A 12877-nucleotide genomic window follows, 5' to 3' on the forward strand; every position below is an offset into this window, starting at 1 on the left:
GCCTGACCAATTCGATTGGATATTATGATGCAGTCACAAAAGAACTGGATGCAGGGAATAGCTTTGATATTATATACTTGGATCTTAGAAAGGCTTTTGATACTGTTGCACATGGAAGACTGCTACACAAATTGGAGCAGTGTAACATTGGAGGCAAATTGCTGCTATGGATAAAGGGGTGGTTGAGGGGGAAAAGACAGAGTGGTAATCAATGGACACTGCTCATCGTGGACTAATGTTATTAGTGGAGTCCCTCAGGGCTCAGTGTTGGGTCCATTATTGTTTTCTGTATTTATAAATGATATTGATGATGGTATAGCAAGCTTAATGTCCAAGTTTGCAGACGATACAAAGGTTGGCAGGGTTGTCAAAGACACTACTGACACTATGCTGCTGCAACAGGATCTGGAAAGGTTGTGCAGATGGGCTGAGAGGTGGCAAATGAAGTTTTACATTGACAAATGTAAAGTACTACACATGGGAAACAGCAACCCCAGAGCAACGTATCAACTCTGTGGTACTACACTGACAGTGGTAGAGAATGAAAGGGACTTGGGGGTGGTTGTGCAGGCAGATATGAAGTTCTCTGAGCAGTGCAGACGGGCTGCAAGAGTAGCTCATGGAGTATTGTCAATGATATACAGGAATTTTTCCAGCAGGGATAAGGAGGTGATTATTCCCTTGTATAAGGCAATGGTCAGGCCACACCTAGAGTACTGTATACAGGTCTGGAGGCCTCATTTCAAGAAGGATGTAGAGCTGCTGGAACGAGTACAGAGAAGGGCAACAAGATTATTGTATGGAACAAAGGGGTGCTCTTACGAAGGAAGGCTTAAGTTTTGCAAATTACAGTGTCTGGAGACTAGGCACTAGCGAGGTGATCTGATAGAGGTGTATAAAGCCTTGAATGGTTTGAGCATGCTGAATGCTGATGGGATTTTTCCTCTAGCTCAGAATAATCACCTGAGAGGGCATAAATTCAAATTGAGGAAAGACAGATGTAGGATAGACGTGCGGAAATTTGCCTTTAGCCAGCGGGTGGTTGGTTGGTGGAACAGACTTCCATCCCTTGTAGTGGAGGTTGATAGCCTAAATAAGTTTAAGGCTCAGCTGGACAGGTATTTTGAACAAACAGAGGGGTGAAATGGAAGTGGGTTTTTTTTTTTTTTTTGGCTGATGCTGCATAAGCTTGCTTTCTTGCATCAAATGCCTCTACTAATGCTAATGCTATTGTCCCATTGTGTATTCTCCTATTAAATCTTGTGTGTTACTTACAGTGCTTCACTCAAATTGTAAACCCCTGGCATTCTGGTATTATGAAGGGATTTCTGTGGTTTCTTGTTCCACAATAAAGATTATATTTATTTATTTCTTGGATAGCAAAACCAAAACTCTATGGCAAGATTATACAGCTCTCATCAGCATCTCATAGATGCCATGTACTCAACTCCCATGAATATGGGAGTTGAGTACAAGAAGCATAGAATGCTATCACTCACCTTGAGTCTAATAAATGCCAAATAAAAATAATTCATACTATACTGAAATGGACAGAGTGGACCTCTCTGCCATAATGAATGTAGCAGCTGTCTGTGTTGATTTTATTTACAAATTGAAAAAAAAAAAACATTTTAAAAGTGGCATTTGTCAGAACTATAGTATTAGTAGTAGTATTAATAGTGGCAAATAATGCAAGGTAGCAAGGTAGAAATTGTAAAATTCATCATCATCAAAATAAAAAATAAAAAGAAAAGAAGGAAACTACCCACCTCATCTGTCCATCCCTTTAAATTAGCTCTGAAGGATTAAAAAAAATGTTACCTGGTTTTAATATTTACATGCAAGATTAGCAGTGATTCAAAAATCCACTCATTCGATTACTTCCAGTGACTAGTTACTCAATATTATGTTTCCATGTAGACAAATTGGGTTTACAATTAAGAAATTTTTAAAATAAATATCATTTATGGGAATGAGTAGCTATAAATGACCGTGGGAAAGTTGGGATTAGTTCTTTTCATTTGGCTTAGTATTTTCTCTTTACTGAAAGTGTGTGCTTTTTAAAAATTATTTCTGTATTCACATTAGCTAACCATATATGGATATGATCATGGAATATCAGCATTTAGTTAAAATATTTTCACCTTTTAATTTATAAATGCTCTTGTTTATACTCCAGCATGACCACCAATTCAGAGGACTTTACAATAAATCATGAATACAATCATTAATTGTATTTAGCAGCAATGGTCTTGAACTATGGTCCACCCGAAGACTGGTGTGCTATTGCACTCTTGCTCCTGCCCATTCAGTTGCATTAGGCAAGTTGTGAGTTATGTATGTATTTTTAATAAAAGGTCACAGAATGTGAGTGCTATTAGAATATATGTTCTTGGCTGTTATCATGTTATTTCAATATTCTTCCCTCATAATCTACACATTTTAATGCAAAAAAGTAAAATTTTAATATAGACAATTTCCTCATCTGTAAAAATATATTTATTTTATTTACATAGAAATTTTTTTGTTGATGGTTGATGATGGTAACATTACATAGATTATTTTAATACTTATTCCAAAAATTAATCTGAATTTGTGAGACTATTTTAAATAAGGCAAATCAATAGTTATATTTCACTTTCTAAAAGAGACATATTTCTCCAGTTTTCTAGTTTTAATTCATTCATTTGATTAACACTATGATCCAATGTAATCGGTTGATTTTTGCTCTCATCTTCCTCTAGAGATAAAAGTAGTTCATCACACTCAGCAATGGTATCACATATATGGCTTTCTAAAGTGTCTTGATGCATATTGTTATTAGGCATACAAGAAACATGTCCATTCCTATGCTGAACAGACAAAGGAATAGACATGCTTGATGCAGCAGTATTTATTTTTTTGCTTAGATTAATGCAGCTGCTGGCCTTGGCCACATTAGAATTGTTATGTCTTCTGTTGTGGAAAAATGAAATCTCACTGCTATCATCCTCAGCTAAATTTGCAGTGCTCTCACCAGACCAACTCGCTCTATGACTCAAAAATGAGCATTTCAAATTGTCTTTTAAAGGTAAGCTTTCCTCTTTTGGAATCTTTGGTAATGGACTTTGACTTCTAGCTCGCCACTCATTGGGGGTATTATATAAAGAATGACGTCTAAGTAGCTGTGGTGTCAGAGGTGTCCGTTCAAAATGGAATGGTTTGGGCCTCTGGAATAATAATAATAATAAAAAAAAGAAAAGTGGAATAAAATTATATTTCCTAATATTCTTAAAAATCCAAACATATAGAAGAAAAATTAGTAAACAATTCTGCAACTGATTAATTACTGAACAGCTTTTTTTTGATAAGTGCAGTTTTAAATTACATATAGAATTTTTTCTAATAAATAAAAAAATTAACTGGATATATCTCTGAGTCAGTGATGGAACAAACCAGAACATATTTTACAAATAGAAAAGTGAGATATATGGTATTACATAGCTACATTTAGATTATAACACTTAAAAATATAGACATAATAATTCAGTGCTGTCTAAATTTAATTAAAATTCACACCTATATAAATTTAATTATGATTCTCAAAGGGTCAAAAAACCCTTTGATTTTCACTCTAAATGAATGAAAAATCTCACTGCATTTTGTTTTAATTATAAAAAATTAATTTTTAGATTTTTTTTTGACTAAATTGAAAATGTGCTATTAATTATTATTTACTAAACTTAATTACAAAATATTTTAAAAAATGAGAGAAACCAATAATAATAAAAAATATTTCTATCATATTCCTTAGAATTTTCAAGGGCATTCATTAATTTGAATTGAAACACAGATGCTGACTCAAAATCTGCCAAATGCCACTGATTGTTTTGTCAGCTGTTAGCATTTTTGTTTCTGCAAAGCCAGTGAAACCAAAGCTCTACATAAAGAGTAGACAACTCTTGCTGGTGTCTCACAGATGCCACATAAGTATGGAATTCAATACAAGAAATACAGACCCTATTGCTTGCTGTTGTTGTTGTATTTGGTTTTCAGGAGCATTAGCAACTAAGGCCATATTGCTCCGTTGATATGCAGTGGTCATTCCCTGACCTTTCCGCATCCTCCGTATTTGGTGGTCACGGGCTCGAACCCCAGTCTAATCAAGAAGCATGTGCTATGCACTGCTGCTCCTGGCTACCGAGGCACCCTATTGCCTGCCTGCCATCTTTTAGCCCAGGGGATGTTGTTGTTGTTATTGCTGTTATGGGATTTCTGGCGCAAGGGCTACATAGGTCATATTGTGCATATCAAAGTAAGTAAGTATACATGTGATAACTGCTCTGGGAGCAATTAGAGTTGGTCATACATTTTAATTTTTTTTCAAGTAAGTGAAAAATTCGGAGAGTTTTGCGTCATTACCTATGATGCTGTTGAGTGACAAGGGGTTTGAGATGGAGCTGAAAGTAGACTGTCGGGCAGTGTTGAACAAGCTACATTCAATCAGAATGTCCAGGGGATGTGGGATGTCTTCAAGGTTCATAGGATTTCAGCAATGTGATGCTTTTTGTCTACTCAGTGCAGACAGCTAAAATTTCCAATACTCTTTAACAAAAGTGCTTGGATTTCTCTACTGAAAATTCCAGAAATCTGTGATAATATCAAGTGAGGAATTAATCATGTCTCTCCAGAAATCATTGTTTTATTCTCAAGAAAAAGATCACTAAACTTCTAATTCCTTTAAAAACCTCAAGTCTTTCAAGAAATGTGAAATCAACAATTCTTGTGACAGCATCTTTGATGAGAAATCTTTGAAGAAAGTGAAAATTCAAGTAATGATGAGTGTGACAGGAGAATTTTTGGAATTCTAAGACTTCCAAAGATTCTATAAATCTTTGGAATTCTATGAGTAAATTCAACCAACATTATTTTTTTTTAATAAGCACATGTGAATTCATGTATCAGGGATATGCAATAAAATATTTTTTTCTGAAAAATATTTTATTGCATATATCAAGGCTTGAAAGGCAAATTTTGTAAAAACATTTGCCTTCAAAAACCAGGGTATATCTTCCAAGTTCAGATAATTATCTGGACTTTAAGATATACCCTGTTTTTCTAATTCTTGTTTTTTAGCACTGCATGTATCATATTATAATATGATACATGCAGTGCTGAAAAAGATTTTAAAATTAGCAGCATCTCAAATCATTACATTCTCTGGTTTCAAGCTTATTGAAGTCTGGCTCGCATACAGTTTTTGAAGCATGCAGGTTTTTTGATTTAAATTTCACTCACCAACAGTAAAATGACTCATAAATAAGGGAGGTGATATAAAAACATGTCTAAAGCACTGCAAAGGTCGTTTAATATTAAAAAATAATTCAATATAAAAATGGATTTTACACAGTTGTGTTCGTTAACAGATTGAAAATAAAAGTGGCATCGAAAATTGAATGATTTTAAATTACATGCATTTCTTGGATTTTTAAGGCTATAAAATGGGTTATGTTTTCCGAGTGCATGTATGATCCTCAAAAAATATTGGTGCTTGTACCCTACAGTTAAAATTTCAAACAAAAAAACCTGATTTATCATAATACATAGTATATCAAAATAAAAACAGAAAATACTGTATAATCAATTTTTGTTTTCATATCACATAGCATTACAATTTTTATACTGTACTTAGCAGGTTTATTTGGTATGTATATTCTGAATGAGCATCAATCTCTAAATGCAAGTAATTGCTCATCTATTGTAACAAATGATACAGGTTTATATACTTTTCTACAATAAGAAATAAATCCCATATTTCTCAAGATGGTGTGAATTTATAAGTTTTTTTTTTTCTTTCAGCATGGGTATTTTTGCTTTTTTACCTTACCTTATAGTTGTATCCAGTGTAAAAGATGCAATACTAATTTTCTATCAGTAAACACACTCTTCACTCTTTGACACTCTGAGAGTAAATGCTATATCATGAATGTTAATGTTTGGTTTATGAGACCACCAAGGAGCAAAAATTGTCAGAAGGAACACATATTTACACAACAACAGTTACCCCTCTTCTTGCTCTCAATGGAAAGTATTTGAGAAAATGCCAAGACCTTTTCTTGTAAGGGAACAAATTGCAAATATTGGGGTAGGCCTGTGGTCTCTCAGACCAAAGGTAGCATTTAAGGGTTAATATTTATTATGCATTTGTTTTAAATATATTTGAATTTATATTTTCTTACTTTATTTGGTAAAACTGAATCCACAGTATTAACAACAGGCTGACTGGAGTATACTGTTTTCCTATCTGGATCCCAGTTTATTAACTTTGCGTGCAATATTTTTTTTTCTTCCTAAAATATATAAAAAAAAATCTGCATAATAGAAACCAGCCTAATCATATCAAAGTGAATAAACATAAATAGAAATACAGTGTCTAAAAAGATATGCACACATTTTAAGAAATAAATAAAATTAACTACAAACCTCAGAAATTATTATCATTGGGTGTGTACAGAAGTCATCAGTGGTGAATTACTCATTCTAATTATAGTTTTGGTGTATCTACACCGATATTATATAGTAATGTTTATTATGTACTTGTACATAGTAAAAAATGGATGAAGGAACTGAAAAATGAGAATTATTTTATTGGACATTTTTTATTATAATATGTTACACAATGTAAGGTTAAGTAAAGTCTATTGAAGTTACAACTATATTTCAGTTGTATGAATAAAGAATGAATGCAGAATTGTTCTTGGTTTTTTTTTTTTTTTTGTCGTATTTTTTCAGATAAAATGTGTCTGAGTTATAGCTTGGACACGGCATGGTTTTGTTAAGGGAAAGTCTTGCCTGACCAATTTGATTGGATACTATGATGTGGTCACAAAGAAACTGGATGCAGGGAATAACTTTGATATCATATATTTGGATCTTAGAAAGGCTTTTGATACTGTTGCACATGGAAGACTGCTGCACAAATTGGAGCAGTGTGGCATTGGAGGCAAAGTGCTGGTACGGATAAAGGGATGGTTGGGTGGGAGAAGACAGGGAGTGGTAATCAATGGACATTGCTCATCGTGGACTAATGTTATTAGTGGAGTCCCTCAGGGTTCAGTATTGGGTCCATTGTTGTTTTCTGTATTTATAAATGATATCGATGATGGTATATCAAGCTTAATGTCCAAGTTTGCAGATGATACGAAGGTTGGCAGGGTTGTTAAGGACACTAATGACATATGCTGCTGCAACAGGATCTAGAAAAGTTGAGCAGATGGGCTGAGACGTGGCAAATGAAGTTTAACATTGACAAATGTAAAGTACTACATATGGGAAGCCGCAACCCCAGAGTGATGTATCAACTCTGGTACTACACTGACAGTGGTAGAGAACGAAAAGGACCGGATAATTGTGCAGGCAGATATAAAGTTTTCTGAGCATTGCAGATGGTCTGCAAGAGTAGCTCATAGTGAATAGTCAATGATATACAGGAATTTTTCTAGCAGGGATAACGAGGTGATTATCCCCTTATATAAGGCAATGGTCAGGCTACACCTTGAGTACTGTATACAGGTCTGGAGACCTCATTTCAAGAAGGATGTAGAGCTGCTGGAACGAATACAGAGAAGGGCAACAAGATTAGTGAATGGAACAAAGGGGTGCTCTTACGAAGAAAGGCTTAAGTTTTGCAAATTACAGTGTCTGGAGACTAGGCACCTGCAAGGTGATCTGACTGAGGTGTATAAAGCCTTGAATGCAGTGATGGGATTCAGCCGGTTTGCACCGGTTCGGCAGAACCCATACCTAATTTTTTGTTGAGTTCGGCGAACCAGTTGTTAAAATGGCACTTGTGATCAGGGTTCTCTCTAACTGGGCAGCCACCCAATGTGGAATCACAAATTTACATTCCTTACTCTTTTTAACGTTCATCTACGCAACAGCGTATTCCAAGTGCCCGTAGTAATGTTCATTCCGTCCATAGGTGAAAAAAATTAGACTGAACTATGCTTGCAATATTTATTTATTCATTTCATAAAACTCATTATACCTTTGATGAAATACTACATTTTTATTCCCTCGCGTTTGTTACTTAAGTAAACAAACATATAACGTAAAGAGAAAAGGTGCCAAACAACCAGGGGGTGACACACTGTCATTTGTTTCAGCTTTGTAAATTCACACGAAATATTATGAGTGCGTTGGTGTTTCCCGATCAATAAAAACAATAGGAAGCTAGGACACAATGAACCAATAGAAATACAGATTTCAAGGGTTAACTTATCGCCCATTTCAGAAGCCGTGGAAGAATGTTCTTCCATGTTGGAATCCGTATGCCAGTGTGCACGTGGTAATTAAGACGTTTTTATCACGACTTTCCTGTGACAAACAGGTTTGTCGTACACATTATTCTATCGTATTTAATCTGCATAGCCAATGCCATTTGTTGATTCAGCAAGAAATTTTCGTTTAGTATCGATAAAATGAAGAAAATGTATGTTCTGACTGATGTTTATCAATGGTATAAGCACAGTGCTTTGTTTATAAAAGTTTATGATATGACCACACGTGGACAGAACCAGTAAAAATATTCAAATATATAGGCACATATCCGCTCTATAATATATTAAAATAAAACATTTAAAAAATTTTTTGCAGTAGCCCTTAAAAGGATGAAAAGGAAACAGGGTTTGACAGATTTTTTCAATAAGAAACCAAAATCAGAATTTGTTGTATCAGAATTGGCCTTGGATGGTACAAAACAGTCACAAGCACAGCCACTCCAACTTGAATAAAGCAGCACGTCAATTATTGAAATAAAAAACGATAACAACTCCAAAATTGAAAATAATCTTCCTGAATGCTGGACAATGCAACAATATAACAATTTTAAAGAAAAATATGACGGACTGGTAATTTTTAACAAAAAGTTAGGTTGCGAGTATTGTACAAAATATGCCTTTATAAAAGAGAAAAGTGTTCATGTGTCAAAAGAATGGAAATGTTCTCAGATTGAGGCATCAAGGAAAAATAAAGAGGTACAACAAGCTTCTTGAAGGAAAAATAATGAAAGAACATTTTTCATCAAAAGCTCATAACATTTGTAAAGAGAACTTAAAACAATGTGAGCAGGATTCAATAACAAAAGTAATAGATACGATGAATGAAAAATAAGTGCTACTTGTAGAGTATTTAATACAGTTTACAGCCTGGCAAAAAGATGTAAACTGTTTTCAGACAGAATATGAGATAGAAGTGCAAATTAAAAATGGATTAGATATGGGAATAGGATTACATTCTCGTAAAACTGCTGGATTTCATTGCAAAGGAAATTAAAAAAGAAATATTTAATAAAATTATTGAAAATAATCTGAAAATACGTTTGATTATTTACGAAGCTTCAACGATATCTTGCAAACCAGTTATTATACTTTTCTTAAAAGCTGAGGATTCAGTTACATCAACAATTTTCGTTGAACTAGTTGAATTGGAAAAACAAGAATGCAGAGACAATATGTTCTTCAGTTATGGAAAGTTTAAATAATGTTGGGCTTACTAAGAACTACCTAGAAAAAAATTTAATAGGATTTTGCTCCGATGGTGCCAGCGTTATGCTTGGGAGAAAATCTGGAGTGAGCGCTAGGATTGCAAAAGAGTTTCCGAACATAATAATATGGCACTGTTAAAATCATAGCCTCCATCTTGTTTTAGATGATTCGATAAAGGAAACAAAGCAAGTAAATCATTTTAAAATATATACTATTTTTCATCAATCCAATAAGAACCAAATTGAACTTTCCAAAATACCCAAACAACTTGGAATTGAAATTATAAAGGTTGGTAGAGTTTTGGGACCAAGATGGGCTGCCTGTAGTTTAAGGTCAACCCTAGCTGTGTGGCGCACTTATCTAGCGCTACATCGCTATTTTTATTCATATAAAAAGTACTTAGGTATGGCTGCCCGTCTTGAAAATATATATTTTATAACTGATTTGGCATTGATGATTGATATTTTAAACGAAATTTCTCTTCTTTCAAATGCACCGCAAGCAAGAAATATAGACATAATAAAGGCTGAAAAACTCGTGATAAGATCTATTAAAGCATTTCACATGCTTGAAAAGGATCGATGCGAAAAAAATTTGATGAATTAATTACTTCAGAAACTTTCAAAAATATAAAATTTGTAGAAAATCATCGATTTGTCGGGCTTCCTCGGGAAAGCCCGACAAATCGATGAATAGAGACTTTTAGAAAACATCGTAAATATAAATTAACACGTGACACAGAAGCCTATGATAGATATAACTTGATCTGTAACCAAGTTACAAAGGAGGTTAGGCAGGCGAAGGCAGATTACGAGAAATCTTTGGCAAAGGATGCAAAGAAAAACAGTAAAGAATTCTTTTCTTATGTAAACTCTAGAAGGAAGGGGATGAATCAGATTGGTCCACTTGATATCGATGGTTCAACTGTTGATGATCCTGCTCAGGTAGCTAACAAACTAAATGAATATTTTGCATCGACATTCACACATGAGGAGTTATTCAGCGAAGGGAATGCCAGAGGTGTATTCAACTCTGGCAGTAAGCTAGATAATCTTGTAATAACTGAGAGTAAAGTGGAGGAGAAATTGTTGAAGATAAACACAAGAACGGCACCTGGGGTGGATGGGATCTATCCAGTTATATTAAAGTAGGCAGCAAAGGAAGTAAGCAAACCCTTAGCCATAATTATGAGAGCTTCCTTGGACTCAGGGGAGGTACCCATAGACTGGAGATGTGCAAATGTGACCCCAATTCACAAAGGAGGATCAAAGGCTGACACAAATATTTATAGACCTGTGAGTTTAACTTCTGTTCCAGGAACATTAATGGAAGCACTGGTTAATTAAAGTGGTAATGACTTTCATCAACCGGAGAAATACCACCACTTTGCTTATTGGAGGCTTGAAGTGGCGAAACCCATGTTTAGTCTCTAGAGCAAAGTTTCCGGCATCCCCCTCCCCCATACTTCTCCTTTAACCCATGCACGGTACTGAGTACTACAGGTTTTGATGCCTTTCGTGTTTGGGGTTTTCATAATAAAAAAAAAAAGGAAGCACTGCAGGATCATCTGGACAAGACTTCAGTTATAGCTCAGACACAGCATGGTTTTGTTAAGGGGAAGTCTTGCCTGACCAATTTGATTGGATACTATGATGCAGTCACAAAAGAACTGGATGCAGGGAAAAACTTTGATATTATATATTTGGATCTTAGAAAGGCTTTTGATACTGTTGCATGGAAGACTGCTGCACAAATTGGAGCAGTGTGGCATTGGAGGCAAATTGCTGCTATGGATAAAGGAGTGGTTGAAGGGGAGAAGACAGAGTGGTAATCAATGGACACTGCTCATCGTGGACTAATGTTATTAGTGGAGTCCCTCAGGGTTCAGTGTTGGGTCCATTATTGTTTTCTGTATTTATAAATAATATTGATGATGGTATATCAAGCTTAATGTCCAAGTTTGCAGACGATACAAAGGTTGGCGGGGTTGTTAAGGACACTACTGATGGTATGCTGCTGCAACAGGATCTGGAAAGGTTGAGCAGATGGGCTGAGAGTAAATGAAGTTTAACATTGACAAATGTAAAGTACTACATATGGGAAACAGCAACGTATCAACTCTGTGGTACTACACTGACAGTGGTAGAGAATGAAAAGGACCTGGGGGTAATCGTGCAGGCAGATATGAAGTTCTCTGAGCAGTGCAGACGGGCTGCAAGAGTAGCTCATGGTGTTTTATCAATGATATACAGGAATTTTTCTAGCAGGGATAAGGAGGTGATTATTCCCTTGTATAAGGCAATGGTCAGGCCACACCTAGAGTACTGTATACAGGTCTGGAGGCCTCATTTCAAGAAGGATGTAGAGCTACTGGAACGAGTACAGAGAAGGGCAACAAGGTTAGTGGATGGAACAAAGGGTTGCTCTTACGAAGAAAGGCTTAAGTTTTGCAAATTGCAGTGTCTGGAGACTAGGCACCAACGAGATGATCTGATAGAGGTGTATAAAGCCTTGAATGGTTTGAGCATGCTCAGTGCTGATGGGATTCTTTCTCAGAATAATCACCTGAAAGGGCATAAATTCAAGTTGAGGAAAGACAGATGCAGGATAGATGTCCGAAAATTTGTCTTTAGCCAGCGGGTAGTTGGTTGGTGGAACAGACTTCCATCCCTTGTTGTGGAAGTTGATAGCCTAAATAAATTTAAGGCTCAGCTGGACAGGTATTTCGAATGAACGGAGGGGTGAATTGGAAGTTTTTTTTTTTTCTGGCTGATGCTGCATAAGCTTGCTTTCTTGCATCATATGCCTCTACTAATGCTAATGCTAAAATCGTTTGACATATTGCACATTTCTAGTTGGGATCCACCACTGACTTGTTTGTTTAGGTTAGGTTATGCTCATTCTCCCCTTTTCCCCTCTCTCAATGCTGTGAGACATATCAGGCATACTAGTAGAGCTGTATGAGGATGAAGTGGTTTACTACCAATAAGATGGAGTACCCCCATATTGTCATTGTGATTTCAGCATCAATAATCCTTCATAACGAGTTGTCTATGCAGTATTGCACTACCTCAAATAAGTAACGCTTCACTTGCAATACCAGGGTACCTGCCCACTCACTGATGAAACGCCAACTACCTTTGAAATGGTGCCATCTGGGTGGGTGCCCACCGAGAATAAGTAACAACAGTCTTCTCTATTAGTGAAGCGTTACTTATTCGAGGTAGTGCAATGCATGGGCAACTCATTGTGAAGGATGAGCACAATATGAGATACAGATGAAATGATACTTTTCACACTATCATAGTTTATCTTTAAGTGTAGATATACCATAGATAACTATGGTATATCTA

The 12877-nt window shown here is 35.6% G+C and overlaps 1 protein-coding gene across 1 annotated transcript in view; it reads right to left on the reverse strand.

Annotated features, from left to right (window-relative positions):
• Nucleotides 1-2627: 2627 nt before the first annotated feature.
• The window catches only part of LOC150078320 (uncharacterized), a 296643-nt gene continuing 286393 nt past the window's right edge, over nt 2628-12877 (reverse strand). The window contains exons 15-16 of the mRNA XM_090384528.1: nt 6219-6329; nt 2628-3209 (exon numbers count right to left, since the gene is read on the reverse strand). Of these exons, the coding sequence (XP_090240654.1) occupies nt 2628-3209; nt 6219-6329 (693 nt within the window). The remainder of the gene's footprint in view (nt 3210-6218; nt 6330-12877) is intronic.

The sequence above is a fragment of the Mastigoproctus giganteus genome, chromosome 11 (assembly GCF_048544385.1).
Source record: "Mastigoproctus giganteus isolate SK-2022 chromosome 11, ASM4854438v1, whole genome shotgun sequence".
NCBI lineage: Eukaryota > Metazoa > Arthropoda > Arachnida > Uropygi > Thelyphonidae > Mastigoproctus > Mastigoproctus giganteus.